The following is a 23,462-nucleotide window of genomic DNA, read 5'->3' as shown; positions in this document are numbered from 1 at the left end:
TTTAAATCAAATGTTATACATAACCTCTTTTGGAACAAACTAAAAATTAATGATAATTAATTTAGAAGACACCTGACAATTTTTAAGAATTTTTTCTTACAATTAAACAATTATAAAAATTTTTAAGAAAATTTCATCCTTAGAATGAAAAAAGAAATTTTTTAAAAATATTTCTTTTGTACTAATTAACAAAAAAAAAAAAAACCAAAAAATGATCAAATATCTACTAATTTCAAATTCATTAAAAATAATTGGAAAACTTCATAATTGAAAAATTTCATACATAACCTCTTTTCGAACAAACTTTAAATAATTTAAATCAAATTTTATTCATAACCTCTTTTGGAACAAACTAAAAACTTGACGATGTTGCATTTAGCAGACATCTTACAATTAAAAAAAATTGTTTTTGATAATTAAATAATTATAATAAAAATTTTTTAGAAAATTTCACTCTTAGAATTAAAAAAGAACTCCAATTTTTTTTTAATAATTTCTTAGTACTTATTTTCAAAATAAATTTACGATCTTGAATCTAATTGTCAATTTTTTTTTTTTTAATTTTATAACAAATCAATTGAAATTAAAATGTTTCTGAAAATTTGCACTAATAATTTTTTTTTTAATTTTTACAAGTAAAAATTTTTCAATTTGTCATCAAATTTTTTTCATAATAATTTTAATGCCATAAAATTCTAAAAAAATTTCTAATGTCTGTAAACTCGATTTTTATATCAATTTGAATACAATTTCATACATAACCTCATTTAGAACAAACTAAAACTTATAAAAATAAAATTTCACACACAACCTTTCATCATAAAATAAATAATTAGCTAACAAATAATTAATTAAATAAATTTCAGGTCCAGTTGTTAGTGCATTGACAAATAGATATGGATGCAGAGCAGTGTGTATGGCAGGAAGTTTTATCGCTGCAACCGCATTTGTATTATCCACATTTGTTTCTTCTGTAAATATGCTTATGTTAGTTTACGGCGTTATGGGAGGTAAGTACTAAAATCAATCATCAAAATAAATCCAAAAATACTTATTAAGACAACCTGAAAAAATATTTACAATTTTATTAATAATATTTCTTCTTCAGGGATAGGTTTCGGACTGATCTATTTACCAGCAGTGGTCTGCGTGGGTTACTACTTTGAAACCAAAAGATCATTAGCGACAGGCATAGCAGTCTGCGGTTCCGGTTTCGGGACATTTGCTTTTGCGCCTCTGGCTAATTTTCTAATTGACTCGTACAGCTGGAAGGGTGCTCACTTAATTTTAGCCGGGCTGATCCTCAACTGCGCGGTGTTCGGCGCTCTTATGCGCCCTCTGGAGTACCAGAAGCCTCCGTCGGTGAAGCCACTGCTCCAGCGAATGGCAGAAGAGAAGCGGTTCCAAATGGAACGCGGTTCCATAGGCGGTTCCTACTTCATGGTTCAGCTGCCAGACGGTTCCATGGAAAAGCGGATGAAAATGCCGATTAATATCGACCCTGGTGTACATTCAAGCTTCAATCTCGACCAGCTCGTACCTGGTAAGTTTAAAAATTTTTAGGTTATTAATTAATTTATTTATTTTATTTATTTATTTACTTCCCAAAAAGATAGATATACAAAAATCGTACATATAAATCCTAGAGAGGAAACACAATGTTCCCTGTGCATAGGTTCGGGAAGAGTTAATAGGCATATATGGTTAATTTATCATATGTGCCTATTTAACAAAATATACTTAGTATTGAAAAATTCGTACATTATTTATAATAGAAAAATATAAAGCGAAAACATAGAATAGCACCAGAAACGTGCAAGTTTTGTAAAAGTTATAATTATTATTCTTCATACGATTAAGGTAGTACCCTCGCCAGAGTCGTTTTCTTAGGATTTTTTTTTAACTTCGGCAGATTAATATTCATATAATTCTGCGTCGATTGGCGCAATTTGAAAATTTTTGACCATTTAGTTTCAGAGATATTTAATTTCAAAGTTTGAGTTTTGAACGCTCTTTTACATTGCGGTATACGGGATATCGAAAAGTTTACCTACAAACATTTTTATATCTCAGAAACTTTTCTTAGGATTCTTTTAAAAAACTAGAGTAACATTAACTAACAACTAAACAATTTTTTAAAAATAATTTCATTGATAATTACCACACAGTTTCAGAGAGATTTATTAATAAGTAATGAAAAATTTACCAGACTTTAGCCGAGGAGGGGATACGTTAATAAAACTGTGGCAACAACGCAAGTTTTGTGAGCCGCGAAAAAAATATGAGACGCGCATGCGCTGAAAAATTTGAAAAGTTTAATTTACTTTAAGTGTAACATTATAGTTATTAATTTTATTTATTTAAAAAAAAAAGTAACAATGATTATTTTATGAAAATAAGTATTTTTCTATATTTATAAAAATTCAAAAAGTTAATAAGTTGAATATAATAATATATATTAATCTTTCATAAGTTATAAAAATAATAGTCAGATGAAATAATAAAAAAAATACTAAAATTTAAAATCCGTAAATACATCAACATAAAAATTCAATTACTGGTTTTTCTGAAAAAACAAAACAATATTGTCAATTATTTTTTTTCTATTTGTTATTTGCATATTTGCTAGTGATTTCTGTCGTTTTTCAAGGACTTTTTTTTATGAATCGTCCTTTATAAGTCAATTTTTCAGACATTGTAATTATATTTCCGAATAAATGTATGTAAATAAATAAATAAACGCATGTGTCAAAACAGAGGTTAATCTACAGTTAGTCCAAAACACTACAGTATAACCACTATAAAATATCTTCCCTCGCGGTTTTTGAAATACCGTAAATTTTCGGTATTAATGCGTTTACTGTAAATTTACCGTTATAATTCTGAAATAATACGATATTTCTGTGGTCATTTTGGCCAGTTTTTTTACTATAGTTATGCAGCATTTCTACCGTACTTTTGCTGCAAAGTTCAGAAATAATACTATAAAATTACTGTAAAACTCTAGAACTTTTACCGTAAAAAATCTATGTATTAACTATAATATAACTATAATTTTAAAATAATAAAATCGTATTTCTACGGTAAAAATACCAAAGATATACTATAATTTTGCCGCGTTTATACTGATATAATTAAAGATATAATGCTTTCTACCGTAAGATGGACGGCTGTGTTTATTACTCGGTGAGTCTTATTAGGTGACTGAGTAATTAAGTATGGATAGTGTCTCTGATAGCTCAACTGGTAGAGCCTTCGGCGCGTAACTAAATGATCTGAGTTCGAATCCCGGTCTAGACTAAAAAAAATTATTAATAATAATAACAATCGAGAAATTAGTTTATCAACCTCTTGAAAATAATTCACGATAATTTATAATATTATAAAAAAATTTCAAGCTATTGAATGATAGTAGTAAAGCAGCATATTTTTGGTATTTTGCCGGTAATAGAAAGTAGGGATCTTCTTTTTCCGGTTTTTTGCTGCAATAATGCGACAGATATACAGTAAATATGCGGTATATTTACGGTTTAAATGCTGTAAATATACCGTAACTTTTCTATTGTATTGCCATAAATATTCTGAATTTATTTCGTAATTTTTTCATAATAATTCGACAAAAAAACTGGCTAAAATAACTGAAGTATTACGGTAAAAATACAGCATTTATATCGTATAAATACCGAATCTTTACGGCATTTCCAAAACTGTGAGGGTTAACGCTCACGCAGTGTTGCCAGACTTTTCAAACGATCAGTTTCTCGTTTGTGATTGGCTAAAATAAGTACATAAACAGCAAAAAGTTTTAGGCTTGTCAATAATGACTCTAAAGTATATGTACCATACACTCTAGCACAAACTTTTGACGACGGAAGTCGCGAGGGTACTACCTTAAATACTATTATTACGACTAGCGCAAGTGACATTTCTTTTATTCGGTTGCTAGTTGTTTCTGACTGGACGTCAACCATATTTTAATATTATTTTTAGTTTTTTTAGTAAATGTATGTGTATTCTTTATTTCATTCGGTAGCTTATTAAAATATTCAATTGCAGTATACAATAGACTGCTTTGAAATTTAGTCTTCGTTATTTTAGGTCCTTGGATTATTTTGTACCTAGATCTACCTTCATAATTATTATATTTATATAAGCACGTACTAAAGAATTTAGTCAAACTACAAAGTACATATTGCTGTTTAATATTTAATATATATTTGTACTCTACTCTAATTTTTTTTAGAATTCGTTCTTGTACAGTAAAAAGTGGTTTGATAGAGTTTTTATACGCTATTATAATCTATATTTATTTATTTTTTGCCCTCCGGGCGGAAAGTGACAACTTTCGTCCCGCTGCGCTAAACTAAGTTGCCGCTTTCCGCCTTCGTCGGACAAAAAAATAGTATACACTCCACGGGAAGTAAATAAGAAAGCCTCAGATCACATGTTTGTTGACCTCGGCTTCGCCTCGGCCAACAATTACATGTGATCTGAGACATTTCTTACTTTACTTCCCTAGGTGTGTAATATACTATTTTTTATTTCTCAGTCATGGAGCTTAGCTCCCTGTGACCATATTTTTTATACAAATTACAAAGGTAGTTATAGTTACAAAGATAGATATAATGAAACGCACTGACAACAGTATTTAATATAGTAAACTAATAATAATAATAACAAATTAAAAGAATAATAGCTAATGAAAATAATAATAGCAGCAATAATAATAATAACTATAGGGCATTTCCAACTTCCATCATCAAACCGCATATTTCAAAATTCACTCTTAATCATGCTCATTGGATTGCTCTAAGTGCTGCAAGAACCGAAAACAAACATTGCGAAATTCCTCTAATGTGGCAGCTGATGTGACCTTGATCGGAAGCGAGTTCCAAAAATTACAACCAGTTACAATAAACGAACGCTAATACGCCGTTGTTCTCGCAAAAGGCACTTTTAGCGTATCAGTCTTGCTTAAATCTCGCCGCATAGCAATCTTTGTTCTCAGCTCCAACTTATCTCCAAACAGACCATGCCGCATAAGACACAGAGCCTTATAGAACTCGCATGAAATTAACAGTAATCGACGATCACGATTTAATTAATAAAATAAGGAAAATTTTGTCTCCGGCGTATTTATATGATAAAATAAATTTTTTTAATTAAATTTAGTATCATTGGAAAGGTCAAGACCTAAAATTGTGTTTTTTCAATATTTCATATGCTTTTCAGCATTAGTTAATTTATTATGATAAATTTTCGGAGTAATTTTAAATAGATTAGAATTTCGCGTTAAACAAAATTTGTTTATTTATTTATTTATTAGTAGATTTCATAGAAATCTAATTATTGCATAGGTCCTCATGACGGAACTTTTAAAAAATTTTGCTATATTTCGACTATACTCGTCGAGCTGAGTCGGAAAATGTATATGGTTCAAAAGTTTATGTGTATATATACATCGGATATAACGCGGCTTGTCACGACGATAGCGTCGTCAATTTACAACAGATCTCTACCAAACTCAAGATACTTATTCTACAGATAAATACTAAAGTCAAGTTCAAAGATGATTTTAATCCGAACAAAAACAGTTTCACTGTAAAAATCGCGCCAAGTCCACGTTCATAAAACTATTAAAAAAAAAAAAATTTTTATTTCTTTACAAAAGATATAAAATAAAAATTAAAAATCAAGTAACCGATATGATTGTATATGATTTTCGGAAATTAAAGAAAATTTTGTTGTAAATTTAAAAATTAAGAAAAAAATTTTGGAACGTATTTAGTGTGCGTGGTTGCAAAATATTTTACTTTTAATGAAATTCGTAAAATCTATTTACTAGGACTTTAAAAAATTGAAATACACAATGACGCACACCAAGTACGTTCCAAAATTTTTTCTTAATTTTTAAATTTACAACAAAATTTTTTAATTTCCGAAAATCATATACAATCATATCGGTTACTTGGATTTTTAGTTTTTATATTTTATATCTTTTTGTATATAATAAAATCAATTTTTTTTTATTAATAGTCTTCTGAACGTGGACTTGGCGCAATTTTTACAGTGAAACTGTTTTTGTTCGGATTTCAGTATTTTTGTAATTATAATAAAAATTTGCAATTGGTACTAACTTAAATCTCAAGTTGGCTGCATTTTTTATAGCAAACTATCCCCTTGAAGCTACAGTTTATGTAAAAATAATTGCAGCGCACCCTGGCGGGTGTAGATGCAAGCTGTGAAATTTATTTTTTTAACTGTAGTTTCCCATCTATTGGACTATTACCATGCATTCTCGAATTACTTAGTCTGTGGCATGTCACTTTTTACATCGAAAAAAAGTCAGGATCGAAATTTTTGAGCTTGCTATAGTTTGTGCTGATAAAATTTAATAATTTCAAGTAGATTAATTGTTATAATTGAATATAATTAATTGATATCAGTAAAATAAATTATGAATTACTGTTATAATATGAAATTTAGGAACAAGAAGTACCGTAGAATTAAATAAAATTTTGCAACCTCGAAATACCGTTCTGCTTACAGTAAACACACTCGGTAGTCTGGTGCTCCGTTTACAACAGATTTGAACGGAACTTGGCGCCAGATTCTACCGAATCTGTGGATCGGTCAAGTAATTTAGAAATACCAGGATTTCAAAATTTTGAAAATCATAAAAATTCATATTTCTTCACTTTCTTACTCGAATAACTTTTAAATGGGATAACTTATTGAAATTCTATAAAATGCATCTGAAAGCTCTTTAAATAAGCTTCAATTTGAGTACTATATCATATGTGTAGTCGTAAAATTTTTTAGAAATGCCAGGATTTTAAAATTTTCAAAATTATAAAAATTCATATTTTTTCACTTTTTAACCCGAATAACTTTGGAATGGGATAACTTATTGAATTTCTGTAAATTGCATCTCAAAGCTCTTTAAATAAGCTTCAATTTGAGTACCACATCATATGTCTAGTCTTAAAATTATATCCTATTCCGCTATGCCAATTATGAAATTTGCTATTGCACTGGTTTTAAAATTTTTCCGTTGATATATACTTTTGTCGATTGCATAGAAGTTAAAAACCCTAGTTTTGTATACAATCCTCGTTATATTTTTTTTTCTATTCATGATGAAATCTACTTCCATTTCGGTTGCCGAATGGCCTTTTTTTGTTTTGTAAATGTCAATGTGGTTCAATGTCAAAAATTAATTTATATAGTTAGGAGACTAAGAAAAAATTTTCAATGGGTATAAAGTTAAGTATCCAGTACTTGAACACTTATAAAAATGGGACCAGTACTTGAACAGACTTTTCGAATTGTTGTAATACGAAATCCGTATATTTATTATTAGTAATATGCGCATGTTATAATTATTCGATGATACAGTAATTGATTTCTGTAAGTTTTTTTAATTATAAATCAAAATAATTATATTTTTGCTAACTTAAAAGTTGACATGTCGACAATAGCCGATAGGTGCTATTTTTTTTATGAAAAAGGTACTAAACCGTAAACCGAACAATCAGTACAAAAAACGGTATATCATCATTGTTAGTAAAAAAAATTGTACCACCGTATAATTTTAACAGCACTCTAATCTCTAATAGGTTTATAGACTAGTGATCAGCATTGTGATTTATATTAATTACCCGAGTAAAAACAGAATTCCGCCGCACCACCACCGCAACACCGCTGCACGGCTTTTTAAGCGCCGCACCACCGCTGCACTACAGCCGTGAAAATTTTGGTTATTTTACAAGTGCCGTATCACCGCCGCACCACCGCCGTGACAAGTAAAGAATTTATCTATTCGCCGCACTACCGCCGCACCAGCGCCGTGACAAGTAAATAAATTTCTATTCGCCGCACCACCGCTGCACCACCGCCGCACTACAGCTGTGACGCGCCCGGATAAAAATAAAATTATTAATTTTTACGAAAAAATAATAAATTTCGTTCGACCGCCGCACCACCGCTGCACCACCGCCGCACCATACCACTGTTTGATGGTATATATATTGAAATAATATATTCGTTGATCATTCAAATAGCTTAACTAAATTTTTTAAGTTAAGTATGGCTTGCAGTGCAGTTGGCAATGTTCGAGACTTCCATGCAGACGATCCAGGTTCGAATCCCATCACAGTTCAATTTTTAAAATTCTTTCAGAGTATTTCAATAGGCGTACCGCTTCTGTGCAACCCGAGGACGAAATTAAAAATCTACATCAACAATACGACTAAAAAAATCAATAATTTCGCGGTGCTTTGGCCTGATTTAAAAAAAAATTTTTTTTTTAATATTAGGCATTCGATTAAAAGGAGGTTGATCAATAGGTCTTACATAAAGATTTCTAGTCGCATTATTTATTAATTAATTATTGCGTGATAAATCAATTATGATACCATTTTTTGTGAAATTGTAGGTATGATTTAGCATTGGTGCGGCGGTGGTGCAGCGGTAGTGCGGCGATGCTAGGGGGAGTAAATTTTTAGCGTGCGGCGTAATAGTCCACCAAACGGCGGTCGTGCAGCGGTGGTGCGGCGGTCGAACGAAATTTATTATTTTTCCGTAAAAAATAATAATTTCATTTTTACTCGGGTACTGCAAATTAAATAAGTTTTATAGCTAAAAATTAGTGTAGTTAAAAATTATTGAACGTTTTGAATTGAGTTTTTTTTATTTATAATTGAAAATTTGCTTTATCATTCATAAAAAATGTAATTAAAAAATCAAATAAAAATATTTCTCATTTTTAAATGAACATATTAAATATTCATACTATTATTTTAAATATTAATCAACAATATGTTATGAATCTTTGGATATTTCAATAAAACGTGGAATATTTTTGGTGTGCCTATTGCCATATATTTTAATAGTTCAACTACTGCTCCCGAAGTATTCAACTACTGCGGCTTGTCAGAATTGATTGTTCAACTACTACTCTTTTGATAGTGTATCTTAAAAACCCCAAAATATAAATATTCATTTATCTTTGTTATTTTGCGCTTCAATCTAAAATTGTTTATATTTTCATGAAAATCACTAATTTGAACTAATAATTACATCTTTATATATTAAAAGTGGAGTCAAGTACTTTTTACTTTGAACCTGATCAACTACTGGATACTTTACAATTAATTATTAATATTTTTAGGTTACTACAATTCAGGAACACCGTTAACACCAGTACCGACTGTTCCAACCTTACCGACAATTTCCGAGGTTAAGGTCCAGGAACACTCCAGTGGCGCCACTAGCAAGAGTGGCAGCCTAGATCTCAAAAACCCAATAATTAAGTCCAAGAGTAAAAAGTCTATAGATGAAACAGCTAATACCAAAGATTCTGTAATATCGGTGGACAAAACAGACAAAACAGACAAGCCAGAGACGGAATTCAACAAACCGATCATACCGCGGAACGCTTCCCAGCCGGCGTTTACTACTCACGTTCAGGGACTTCCCAAAAACGGCTCGGTGCCATTTTTCGATCGGATCCGTAAGACTAGCACTGGGGAACGCTACAAGCCCAGTTTGAGTGCCATTAAGAACTCCAGGAATACTTTGAATAGTAATGGAGATATCAGGAAAAGCTTGCATTTAAGATTGTCTGCTAGCAGCATGTTGGGATCCAGGAACAACAATATGGAGGCTGATGTGAGTAATATTTAGTACTGATATTAATTTAACGGATCATTCTGGTTCCAGTGCTCGAAAAAAAGCAATATTCATTATTATTTTACACAGAAACGAGTATAGATATTAATATAAAATTTATTCAACTCAATAACACTCTTGAATAACAGTAAAAATATTTAACTTTATTTTTTAGAATATTAATAATTAATAATTGATTTATAAATGCTAATTATTATACAATCGTGGAATTAAAAAAAAAAAAGATAGTGGAAGTTTTATTTTCAGTTTTTTCCGCTTGGAGGGTAAATACGGGTTATTATTGGGAGATTGAGGTAGTTGGAAAAGTTTCGGGGAGATGGCGCTCGGCTCTGGGATTCCCCGGGGAAATGGGAAATTTTTTTGGTTAGGATTGAGTTTTAGGTAGAAAGAGGTATTTTGAAGGAAATTAGAGCAATTTTTGGTAGAATATTAATAGAATTTTAAATATTGAAGATAAAATTGGAAAGATATAAATTTTTAGATCAATACAGAGCGAATTTTTAGAAAAAAAGGAATAATTCTGGTTCCAGCGCTCGAAAAAAAAGCAATATTCATTAATTTTTTACACAGAAATTATTATAGATATTGATATAAAATTTATTCAGCTCAACACGTACTCTTGAATAACACTAAAAATATCTAACTTTATTTTTTAGATATTTTTTATATGAATAAACAACGGGTGAACGGAGCTCTGACAAAACGTTGGTATAAAGCTCACGTACGTGATAACTTGATAGCGGCTCATCTAAAATACTAAAACCAAAATTATTTACCTTCAATATATAGGTAGCTCGCATCAGCTACGGAGATTAGTATTTATTGATAAATAATAAAGAGATTTTTAAAAAAACTGAAAATTGAGGCTTTTTTTCACAGTTTTGTAGTCCTAAAAAAATAGAAAAATGAAAATTTTGATTTGGTTAGAGCTGATGCAATAGCTACTGCTATGTAGAATATGTGGTTTGAATCTCATTAAGATCGGGTCAGTGGTTCCGGAGATATCATCTACGTAAACCAGATAAACATAGTTCTGAGATAAACGCGTTTAAAGTTTTTTTAATTAAAAAAAAATCTTACCTAAAGTCAGCCAGCGATGCCGGTACCATACAAAATTCCTCCAGCCTTTTTAAAAATTTTATTTTCTTCCACTCGAACATCCACATAAACCTCGCAAAATAATGTAGTTACAGTGGTCCGATCACTTAAAAATTTAAACACAATACTTTTAGATATACTTTCGAAAAATGTAAAAAAAAAATTTTTTTTCAAAAGTTACAAACCAGAATGATCCTTTAATAATTTTTATGATCTACTTGCGTAAATTTTATTCAAAAAATAATACTAGCTAGAGACTTAAAGAGACCAATATTTTAAAGCAAATTATACAAGACGTAGAGAACTTTAAAATTTAATTATCGTAAAATTTGTTACTTCTAAACTGAGGGAAAAAATTTCTTCCGAAGAAAATTACAAGAAATTAAATTGTTGGGAATTTTCAATAAGTTTTTTTTTTATTTGAAATCAAAATTTTCCTCTTAACTTTTCTTCTTGAAAAAAATTTTTCTAGATTTAAAACAATTTTGGATGAAAATTCTCAAATTTTTTCAAAAGTTACAAACCAGAATTATCCCTTTATTTAATTATTATTTATCAATTTTTTTTCAGGATGGCGAGAGTATAACCTTCACAACCAGTAAATCTAGTATCAATAAATCTAGTAAGCCAAAACCCGCAATAATTCGTCCTCTATCACGTAAGGATATTTTCTACAGCGGTAGTATAGTCAATTTACCCGAGTACCAGAGTCAAAAATCAATAGCTAATTACCGTCAGTCCGTTATTTCACTTCCCAAATCCGTCCGCGGTGACGCGCGTGACGGCGACATGGAAAAAGGTCCCGAACGTGAGTATTTAACCTACCGTAACTAATTACCTTAATAAGTACACTAATCACTTATGCCACGAATAATGGATGTTTAACGCTTAATAATTACTGTTGCAGAGTCACTATGCCCGTGTCTTGAATTACCAGAATCATTTAAAGAGGCCTTAGGAACAATGTTAGATATGTCACTGTTAAGAAATCCTGTATTTTTATTAATCGGAATAAGTAATGTGTTCGGTATGGCTGGTTTATATGTACCATTTTTTTATTTGGTTGATTCAGCGATTAAAGATGTAAGTAAATTAATTTTTTGTTGATCTACACGGAAAGAAAAAGATGACACTGAATATCATCCCAGATTATACTCAGTGATATCTGTGGTGAAAAAAATTTTCAGATAGCAGCTAAAAAAATCAAGATTATACTGTGTGATATCTGGATTATACTTATTGTAATTTGGATTATACTCATTGTTATCTGGATTACACAAGCTACTATCTGAATTTTTTTCACTCAATATAATCTGAGATGATATTCAGTATCATCTTGTTCATTCCGTGTGCACTGAGAAAAAAAATTATTTAAATTTATTTAACAGATATTTAATAATTTAAAAAAATAAATTATGGCACAAATTTATTTGGTAAAAAAAAATTGAATTAAAAATTAAAAGAAGAAAAATGAATTTTTCTTTTAATAACTTTCTTGTTAAAAAAAAAATTTTCTTTAAATGTAAAAAAAAATTTTAAATAGACTGCTTGCAAATTTTTTTTTCTTTAAATTTGGAAAATATTTTTATCAACAAAAAAGTTAATGAAAGAAAATTTTTTTATTTCTTCAAGTAAAAAATAAAATTGTTTAAGAATTTTCAATATATTAATTTCTTATAAAATTTCTCATTTTTTTTAAAATAAATTTTTTCTCAGTGTATACATAAAAAAAATTTTTTTTGAATCAAGAAAATAATTTTTTTTCACTGTATAAAAGTAATGTTAGAAGTAAATAATTAGTTTAATGATTTTTTTTATTATAACAGGGAGTCGATCACCAACAAGCGCCATTTTTATTATCGATTATCGGTATTACAAATACCGTGGGACGTGTAATTTGTGGGTTTGTTGCCGATTTTCCACAAGTTAATTCGTTATTGTTGAACAATATTTGCCTGTTAGTGTCAACATTGTCAGTAGCAATGACGCCATTTTGTGAATCTTATACTTCGTATATAATAATGGCGACATTTTTTGGTACTGCTATATGTAAGTATATAAATTAATTTTGTATTAATTAATTAAATTAACTATCTTAATCTTACTAATGAATTAATTCAATAAAAAATTAATTCACATATTTTTATTCTTCAGCTGGTTACATTTCGCTGACGTCAATTATCCTGGTGGACTTACTAGGGTTAGATAAATTAACCAATGCATTTGGGTTATTAATATTGTTCCGTGGCGCTGCGGCGATTATGGGTGCTCCAATAGCTGGAAGCGTTTATGACGCCACTGGAAGTTATAGTATTCCATTTTTCATGGCAGCTTTCTTCTTTCTTATTAGTACTGTCACTAGTTTTATGGCGCCAGCTCTTAAGCGTTGCACTACGCCACAGGTAATTTTCTAACTTTAATTAGTTTTTATTAACCTTCCGTCGCACAAAAATTTTTAGTATTAAATTTAATTACTTAATTATAACTCAAGCTTCGTTCTCAGGATCACTCTGTAATACCGTTCATGTACGCTATTCACACCACATATTTTAGCATAAACAAAAGCAAAGCGTCATCTTAGCAACTGCCTTGTTTATTAGTCACTAGCCGTTACCCGCCCGCTTTGCGTGGCGTACAATATACGCCAGGCGCGAAAAATATTAATTTTGTATTATTCAAAATACCGGTCTTCAAAAGACCAGTCAAAATATTAATTTTGAGCAAAAAACAAAGAATATTGGGATCTGTATTTTTAGGTAGATTTCTATAGAAATATAACTATTGTAGCCGGTCTCATGTTGTAATTTTAGGAAAATTTTATCATAATATGTTTTATTTTATCGAGTAATATCGAAAAATGGCATTGGCTCAAAAGTTTATATATGTATTTATGTATGTATATATATATATATATATATATATATATATATATATATATATATATATGTATATATATATATATATATATATGTGATATAACGCGCCATGTCAGCAGGATTGCGCCCACAGTTCTCAACCGATCTTTATGAAATTTTGTGGGCTTATTCTGTGGATCAATACCAAGATCAAGTTCAAAGATGAGCAAAATCGGCCGGTTAGTTTACGAGTTGTGGGTGTTTGAAAATTTTTTTCATTTTCAAAAAATTTTGAATTTTGTATTTTTTATGAAAATAATCTTCCAGATGTAAAAAATAGATAAAATCTATCAAATTTATCTTAAATTTCATTTAATAACCTTCAATTTAAACTATTATTTGTCTAGTTTTGATGATTTTTTTAATTAATTCCGTGAATTTGAAAATTTTCAAAAATTTTTCAATGAACGTATTTCAGCCCTTTTTCTTTAAATAATTTTTAAGCCATAAAAGATAGCTTGAATTTATCAACTTTATGTCAAAATTCACATAATTATCTTCGATTTGAGCTATTATTCGTTACCTTTTGATACTTTTTTCAATTTATTTCGGAGTTTGGAAAATTAAAAAAAAATCAAAAATAAATTAATTTTTAGCTATTATCATCAAATGACTTTCGTCTGTTACAAATCCTATTTTTTAGGAAGATGTCTTTGAATATCTATTGGTTGTAGTCGGTCTCATATCATTATTTGCAAAAATATAATAAAAAATAAATTTTAGGACATTTTTGCCTTTTAATAACGTGTTTTTTTTTCAATATTCAAACAAGAAATCTACCTATCCATGTCGGGTATGGCCGAATGGCGTTTTTTATAAATGTAACAACAAAATATGTTCTAAGCTATTAAGGTAAAAGCTCCGATAGATGATCACGTACCAGTATATGATCACTCCGTGTATTTGTATATCTATATTCACAAATATAGGTATACAAATACATAGAGTGATCATATAATGGTACATGATCATCTATTAGGGCTTTTACCTTATATAAAAATTTTTAATTTTTTTTATATTTAATGCCTTCTTATTATCCTTTAGGAATTGAATTTTATAATTTTTTAATTGACGCCCACGCAAGGATTTGTGAGGGTGGCATTTCATAAAATTCATTCTTTACAACTCAAAAACTCAAAAAAAATAAATCTGGCCAAGTTTCAATCCTTTAGCTGCTATAGATTAAAAGGTACAATTTCTTTTAATTTTACGCCCACGCACGGACATGTGGGGGTAAAATTTAATGAAATTTATTCTTAACAGCTCAAAAACGCCAAAAAAGCATTCTGGCCATGCTTCAAAGTATTAATAGCTATAGATTGAAATTTACGAATTTTTTCTTAATTTGACGCCCACGCACGGGCATGCCAGGGGGGTGGAATGTCACAGAATTCGTTTTTAAAAAATTTCTAAATGTAATTTGAAACATTCTGACCAAGTTTTGAACTATTAAAAGCCATAATTGAAAAATATGAATTTTTTTTCGTAAACACCCCCGCAACCCCCCTTGTGGGTGGAATTTCGTGAAATCCGTTCTTAGCTGACCTCTACTTGGCAAAAGGAATATTCCTGCCAAATTTCAAGTCTCTAGGTCTTATAGTTCCAGAGATATCGTGATGAGTGACTATCTATATCTATAGAAAGTCTCCTATATATATATAGATTACGTTTTTTGTGCGCTTTAAGTAAACAACTGAATTTATTAATCCTGATTATTTTTTCATTTTAAAATGAATAATAAACGTAAAATCGAAAGCTGTCTTTCTCTTGACGAACTTGAGAAGAAGCTAAAGAAATATCAAGAATTAATTGATATCGAAAAAGCATCAAAGAAGTCAAATGACTTTTCTGGCAATGACTCTTTTTCTAAGAGTAATTATTCAAGCTTTTAACATATTTTTGGGCAACAAATCTTCATTGATTTTGTTGTACCTTTCTTGACTGGGTTAAGAATTAAAATTTAAGTGATGTTCAATTTCGTAATCCTTTCTTTCACTTTTGCATCAGGAAATTTATTATTTTAATTATTAATTCGATTTCAAGTTCTACTCTACGACAATATTCTAAACCAATCAAGGATTGGGCTTCTTATTGTTGCTTGAAAGCTATTAATGTTTTTCATCCTCAAAAAAATGATATTATTTGTTTTTAACACATAAATTTAATTATTATTAATTCATTAAAATTTACGTGCGTTTTTAGGAGTTTCTCCTTGATACACGGTACAAATAGATCCGGTTAAAAAAAAAATTAGGAAAACGGTTGACCCTACCGGCCATCCCTGCAACTTCCCGCTACCTCCATACCTAAGTGCTCAACAATTCACTTATTTTTTAAGCTCTTCGAGCTCAAAAATAGAATTTTTGTGTAATTTTGAGCTCTCCGAGCTCAAATAAATCGCTGTTCTGTGCTTTTGAGCTCTTCGAGCTCAAAAGGCTAATAGCAGTTTTATAGAACACTATTTTTTGAATTTTCAAACCGCAATAACTTTTGAATGAATTAACCGATTTTCTTGCGGCTTACGGCATTCAACGCAGTTTATTGAGTTCTTTGCAAAATCTTTGAGCGTAAACTGGCCAGACTAAAAATTTCATAGAAATTCTGAAAAAAACATTTTTTTCAATTTTTTTCGACAACGATATCTCACGCACAAATCAAACGATTTTGACCGGGTTGGTGGAAATCGACGTAGTTTTTTGAGGTTAAGAGCTGATTAGTTTTTGGAATTAATCGGTTTAGCCGTTTAAAAGATATTTCAAAAAAACGAATTTTTGGAAATTTTATTTTTGAGATTTCTCAAAATTGATCGACTCAAATTCTGTAAATTAGTATTAAAATTCTAAGAGCAAAAGAACTCTTCAGAACGCCGCTTATTCCGATCGAATCGGATGATCCATTCAAAAGTTATGAGAGATTTACACACACACACACACACACACACACACACACACACACACACACACACACACACACACACACACACACACACACACACACGGTGACATCACCGCGGAAATAGTCAGAAAAGCTTCCTAGGACCTCAAAATGTCGAGATCTGATGAAAACTCGATTTTCAAAAAACGGGGTGAAAATAACTTCCCGATTTTTGAAAATTTTCAATTTTCTTAGCGGGAAGTTAAAAAAGAAAATAAAAATAAAAATAAAGTAATTAGAATTGTTATCACAGTTATGTATAAAACGACACATCAGAACATAACAAAGCAAAAATAAAACAAGAGCTGAGTTTGTCTTCAGGCAAAAGTATTAAATATTTAACATAGAGACATTATTTTTTCTAAAAATTATAACTTCACTCATGAAATTAAAAAGTGCCTTTGCACATAAATTTAATGAGGGTGTTAACTACAGTACTTTTAACACTGTTTGTTCTGCCCTGTCACTTATCTGCGTTATTAATACACTGATAGAAGGATTTATTTGTATTAAAAAAATATTTGTTAATAGTTAACAAATCATTTATTAGAGACCATTTTTTAGTATCAAACAAATATTTCTTAGTATTTAAAACGATTTGTTTGTATTTAATAAATCTGATATTCATTTATTAAATATTAATAAATCTTTTTAAATACTAAGAAATATTTGTTAAGGACTAAAAAGTGTTCTCTAATAAATGATTTGTTAAATATTAACAAATATTTTTAACTATAAACAAATCCTTTTATCAGTGTATAGGGAAAAATCCTTTAGTTTTCCGTATTTTGAAAGGTGCATATAATATTAAGCCTGCTTAACTTCGTTATGACCGAATCTGTAGTTTAGATCCAATATTAAAAAAATTGGAAGCTTTAATTGAACTTGATCTTCCTCAACTTACAACTAAATTATCTGTTTTACTAGCTTTAGTCACTGCACACCGAGTACAAACAATTGCTTCTATCAAAAGATCTAATATTAATAAAAATAATGATAATTATGAAATTGAAATCCTGGATAAAATTAAAACTTCTAAGCAAGGTGCTTTACAACCTTTAATATTATTACCTAAATATCATAATAATTTTAATTTATGTGTTGTATCAACTTTAGAGTATTACTTGAAAAAAACTTCTTTACTGGTTAAAAATCCAGTTAATTATTTTTTAAAAAATGTTAAGCCTCACAAGATTGCTTCAAAAGACACTGTGAGTAGATGGATTCGAGTTTTCTTACAAGGTTGTATTGGTAATAATTTTTCTTCACATAGTTTAAGACATGCGTCTACTTCTTCTGCCCTGAAAAAAAGTAGATTTAAAAATTATTAAAAATTTAGCTGGTAGGTCAAAAAAATTCAAAGACTTGAAAAATTTTATAATCGACCAATCATCTCTGATAAAAATGTATTTGCAAATTCAATTTTGACTTGATAATTAAATATTAATATTAATATTTATAATGATGAAGCTTAATGCCAATAAATGTTAATTATAATAAAGTAAAGGGTCTAAATATTAAACAGTTTAGATAAAATTAACATAAATACAAATTTCAATGTTGTAATATAACCAAATTTCCGTAATTAAATTTCTTTATGCGACGGTAGGTTAATTTTAACTAAAAAAATAAAAGGATAAATTATTAAAATTTGTAAAAAAAAATTACAGGCCCCGCCAGTGGTAATGGACGCCCTAACTCCAATAGATGAAGACATAGAAGAAGAAAATGAAGACGACATACCAGAAATAATAGAAACAGCGCCTTCCCCATCGGACCCGCCTGAAAAAGAAATAAAGCAAATAGAGTCAGTTTTATAAACAATTTATTTATCAAAAGCCCTTATAATAATATTTTCTAAATACTTAATTAACTAATCAAAAATAGCACAATATTATTTCTTTGCTCATTACTTAATTAGCGAGTTAAAATTATAATTGTAAAACAATCAGTATCAATCAGCAGTATATTTAAAATTGAAAAATTAACATGATGCGCTTATGCAATTGCATATCGTTGATTTAATTGTACTTAGAGTAATGAAAAAAAAAAAAAAAAAAAAAATAATAATTAACAATCACGAGAAGAATTTTTTTAAAAATATATAAATATATATTTTTCCTCTAAGCTTTCTTATCAATAGTGATTAATCATTTTATTTCAATTATTGTGTGTACATATTAGTACATTATTAATTAACTGTTGCGGAATATTTGTAAATAATAAATTAATTAAAATAGTATAGTTCATTAGCAATAGACGCATCTTTCTTATATATATTTTATTATGTGACTTAATATTAATATTAATTAATTAAATAAACATTAATTAATATAAAAAATAATGGATTAATAAAAAAAATAATTTTATTAATCCGCATCAGTTAATTTGTACTTATTTATATCTACTTTAATATTTATTAAGCTTTATAATAATAAATTGATTAATTAATTAATTAATTAATTAATTAATTAATTAATTAATTAATTAATGAAAAAAGGTGCCATAGGCATTTACGTTAAATTAATTTTAAAAATCAATCGCTCTTTTATTTGTTTTAATTGTGTGCGCACATGTGTGTATTTTTTGTATAAAATATAAGCTTGTATGTGTGCGTGTGTCTTTAAATAATTATTATGATTTATTAATAATTAATAATTGATAATAATAATAAAAGTATTTCTGTGCATTGCACTTAGCGCGAAGGATTAATTGATCTAGATAAATATATATGAATATATGAATAATAATAATAAATAATAATAATAATGAGTAATTTTAATGAATAATATAATAATAAAGAAGAAATCTATTGCCTACGCGCATCGCACGCTGTTTTGTGCATATGTTAATTATGATATATATGATATGGTACAAAAAAGATTAATTAATTAAAGAGATGACGGTGATCAAGAAAATATACTACTATGTTTATCGAAATTGATATATATATATATATAAAAATGAATTATGAATTTTTATTGAGGTGTAATTTTTTTTAACCTTATTCTTTTTTTTTATATTAATTTTATTAGATGTAAATTATTATAATTAAGATTTAATTGAGGATTTTATTGAAGGATCCTGGTTTGTAACCTTTGAAAAAATTTGAGAATCATCCAAAATTGTTTTTTCCTAAATCTAGAAAAATTTTTTTCAAGAAGAAAATTACTGTGAGGACAATTTTGATTTCAGATAAAAAATGAAATTATTTAAAATTTCCAACAAATTTATTTCTTGTAATTTTCTTCAGAAGAAATTTTTTCTCTCAGTTTAGAAGTAACAAATTTTACGATAATTAAATTTTAAAGTTCTCTACGTCTTGTATAATTTGCTCTAAATTATTGGTCTTTTTAAGTCTCTTGCTAGTATTATTTTTTGAATAAAATTTACGCAAGTAGATCATAAAAATTATTGAAGGATCATTCTGGTTTGTAACTTTTGAAAAAAAATTTTTTTTTTACAGTTTTCGAGAGTATATCTAAAAGAATTGTGTTTAAATTTTTAAGTGATCGGACCACTGTAACTACATTATTTTGCGAGGCTTATGTGGATGTTCAAGTGGAAGAAAATAAAATTTTTGAAAAGGCTGGAGGAATTTTGTATAGTACCGGCGTCGCTGGCTAACTTTAGGTAAGATTATTTTTTAATTAAAAAAACTTTAAACGCGTTTATCTTAGAACTATGTTTTTCTGGTTTACGTAGATGATATCTCCGGAACCACTGACCGGATCTTAATGAAATTTAAACCACATATTCTACATAGTAGTAGCTAATGCATCAGCTCCAACTAAATCAAAATTTTCATTTTTCTATTTTTTTTAGGACTACAAAACTGTGAAAAAAAGCCTCATTTTTCAGTTTTTTTAAAAATCTCTTTGTTATTTATCAATAAATATTAATCTCCATAGCTGATGCGACGACTTATATATTGAAGGTAAATAATTTTGGTTTTAGTGTTTTAGATGAGCCGCTATCAAGTTATCACGCATGTGAGCTTTATATCCCTGAATAAAAAAAAGGATTGAGACAAAAGAAAAAGTATTGAAAAGTACTGGATTGGCGAGAAAACGAATACTTTTCAATATTTTTTCCTTTGTCTCAATACTTTTTTTTAATCAGGGATCAACCTTTTGTCAGAGATCCGTTCACCCGTTGTTTATTCATATAAAAAATATCTAAAAAAATAAGTTAGATATTTTTAGTGTTATTCAAGAGTGTGTGTTGAGCTGGATTAATTTTATATCAATATCTATAATAGTTTCTGTGTAAAAAAAAAATTAGGAAAACGGTTGACCCTGAAGGCCATCCCTGCAACTTCCCGCTAATTCCATACCTGGATGCTTAAAATTGCACTTATGCCGTTTTTGAGCGCTCTTCGAGCTCAAAAATACAGCTTCCGTGTTGTTTTGAGCTCTCCGAGCTCAAACAGATAACATTTCTCTGCTTTTGAGCTCTTCGAGCTTAGAAGTCTAATAAAAGTTTGATAAAACACTATTTTTTGAGTTTTCAAACCGCAATAACTTTTGAATGAATGAACCGATTTTTACGCGGTTGGCGGCATTCGACGCAGTTTTTTAAATCTTTTAAAAAATCTTTAAGTTTAAATTGATCAAACTAGAAGTTTCGGAGAAATTCCAAAAAAACACTTTTTTGGGTTTTCTTTCGTCAACGATAACTCACGAACGAATCAACCGATTTTGACCAGACTGGCAGTGATGGACGTGGTTTTTTTATGTTAAGAGCTGATTAGTTTTTGGAGTTGATCGATAAAGCCGTTCGAAAGTTATTCCAAAAAAACCACTTTTAAAAAATTTTTTTTTTACAGTTTTTTTTAGATTTCTCGAAATCTATTGGTCCGAATCAGTTCAAATAATATCCAAAATCTAAGTTTGGACAAGCCATTTCGAATCGTGCCAACCGCGATCAAATCGGTCAAGCCATTCAAAAGTTATGAGAGGTTTACATTTTTACATACACACACACACACACACACACACACACACACACACACACACATAGTGACACCCTCGCGGGGATAGTCAGGGAAGCTTCCTGTGACCTTCAAACGTCGAGATCTGATGAAAACTCGATTTTTGTAAAACGGGGGAAAACCAATAACTTCCCGATTTTTGAAAATCTGAGATTTTCTTTGCGGGAAGTTAATAATGAATCCTTTTTTTCAACCTCTGGAACCAGAATTATTTCTTTTCTCCTCAAAATTTGCTCTATTTTAATCTAAAAATCTATTTCTTTCTAATTTTATCTTTAATATTTAAAATTCTATTAATATTTTCCCAAAAATCCCTCCAAATTCCTTCAAAATACCTCTTTCTACCCAAAATTCAACCCTAACCCTAAAAATTTCCCATTTCCCCGGGGAATCCCCGACCCCAGTGCCATCTCCCCGAAACTTTCCCAACTACCTCAATCTCCCAATAAAAACCCGTATTTACCCTTCGAGCGGAAAAAACCTGAACATAAAACTTCCACTCTCTTTTTTTTTAATTCCACGATTGTATAATAATTAGCCTTTATAAATCAATTATCATTTATTAATATTCTAAAAAAATAAAGTTCAATATTTTTAGTATTATTCAAGAGTGTTATTGAGCTGAATTAATTTTATATCAATATTTATAATAATTTCTGTGTAAAAAAATAATGAATGATTATTTTCAAGCTCTGGGACCAGAAATATTCATTTTTTTCTCAAAATTCTCTCTATTTCAAGCTAAAAATTAATTTCTTCCCAATTTTATCTTTAATATTTAAAATTTCGTTAATATTTTACCAAGAATTCCTCTAATTTTCATCGAAGTACCTCTTCGAGCGGAAAAAACCTGAAAATGAAACTTCCACTCTTTTTTCATTTAATTCTACAATTGTATAATAATTAATATTCATAAATTAATTATTAAATATTAAGAAAATAATACATCCTTTTTTTCAAGCTTTGGAACCAGAATTATTCCTTTTCTTCTAAAAATTAGTTATATTTTAATCTAAAAATTTTTTTTCTCTTCAATATTTAAAATTTCATTAATATTTTACCACAAATCCCTCTAATTTCCTTGAAAATACCTCTTTTTACCCAAAACTCAGCCCTAACCCCAAGAATTTCCCATTTCCCCGGGGAATCCCATACCCTAGCGCCATCTCCCGTCAACTTTCCCAACTATCTAAATCTCCCAATAAAAAAAACCCGTATTTACCCTTCGAGCGGAAAAAACCTGAAAATAAAACATTCCACTCTCTTTTTTTTAAATTCCACAATTGTATAATAATTACCATTCATGAATTAATTATTAATCGTACAATCTAAGAGTGAAAGGAATCCGTCTATAAAAATCCCGAATAAAAATACCTCCTCAGCTTTTACAAATAAATAAATAAATAAATAAATAAACATATACATCCCACTAACAAAATAACACACGAATGCCCCCATTACCGCCACACATTATCTCAGAAGCCGACCCACTAAATTGTATCCGTCTGATCGCGTTTGGTAGCCAGCCAAAATTTTTTCTACCTCTTCCAGCCACGTCCACTTCTCTCCTCTCTCTCTGTCTTTCTTCTTGATACCATAGCACGCCATACGATATAATACACACACATTATCTCACACACTTAACACACCGGTTAACTCATTTCTTCCATTATATATTCTTATAAACTAAATTTCTTATTATTCAGTCTTCTTAGCTCTCAAGCTCAATGCTCATCTTCACGTGTGTTTTCTTCTCAATTTTTTTAATAACTATTACCAAAAATTATAAAAAATAAGTGAAGGAATTATTAATTAAAATGGGTTAATTT

At 29.2% G+C, this 23,462-nt stretch overlaps 1 protein-coding gene across 4 annotated transcripts in view; it reads left to right on the top strand.

The window, feature by feature from the left end:
• Positions 1 to 18,700, top strand: part of LOC123268140 (monocarboxylate transporter 12) — a 43,813-nt gene extending 25,113 nt beyond the window's left edge. For all 4 annotated transcript variants that reach the window (XM_044733007.1, XM_044733010.1, XM_044733008.1 and 1 more), the window contains 8 exons: positions 867 to 1,010; positions 1,109 to 1,543; positions 9,173 to 9,672; positions 11,362 to 11,599; positions 11,699 to 11,874; positions 12,618 to 12,840; positions 12,946 to 13,193; positions 18,311 to 18,700. In XM_044733007.1, the coding sequence (XP_044588942.1) occupies positions 867 to 1,010; positions 1,109 to 1,543; positions 9,173 to 9,672; positions 11,362 to 11,599; positions 11,699 to 11,874; positions 12,618 to 12,840; positions 12,946 to 13,193; positions 18,311 to 18,460 (2,114 nt within the window). In that variant the 3' untranslated portion in view covers positions 18,461 to 18,700. The remainder of the gene's footprint in view (positions 1 to 866; positions 1,011 to 1,108; positions 1,544 to 9,172; positions 9,673 to 11,361; positions 11,600 to 11,698; positions 11,875 to 12,617; positions 12,841 to 12,945; positions 13,194 to 18,310) is intronic.
• Positions 18,701 to 23,462: the final 4,762 nt, after the last annotated feature.

The sequence above is a fragment of the Cotesia glomerata genome, linkage group LG6, assembly GCF_020080835.1.
Source record: "Cotesia glomerata isolate CgM1 linkage group LG6, MPM_Cglom_v2.3, whole genome shotgun sequence".
In the NCBI taxonomy this organism is placed as follows: domain Eukaryota; kingdom Metazoa; phylum Arthropoda; class Insecta; order Hymenoptera; family Braconidae; genus Cotesia; species Cotesia glomerata.
The sequence above is the reverse complement of the archived record's forward strand: the minus strand, read 5'-3'. Positions and strand labels throughout refer to the sequence as shown.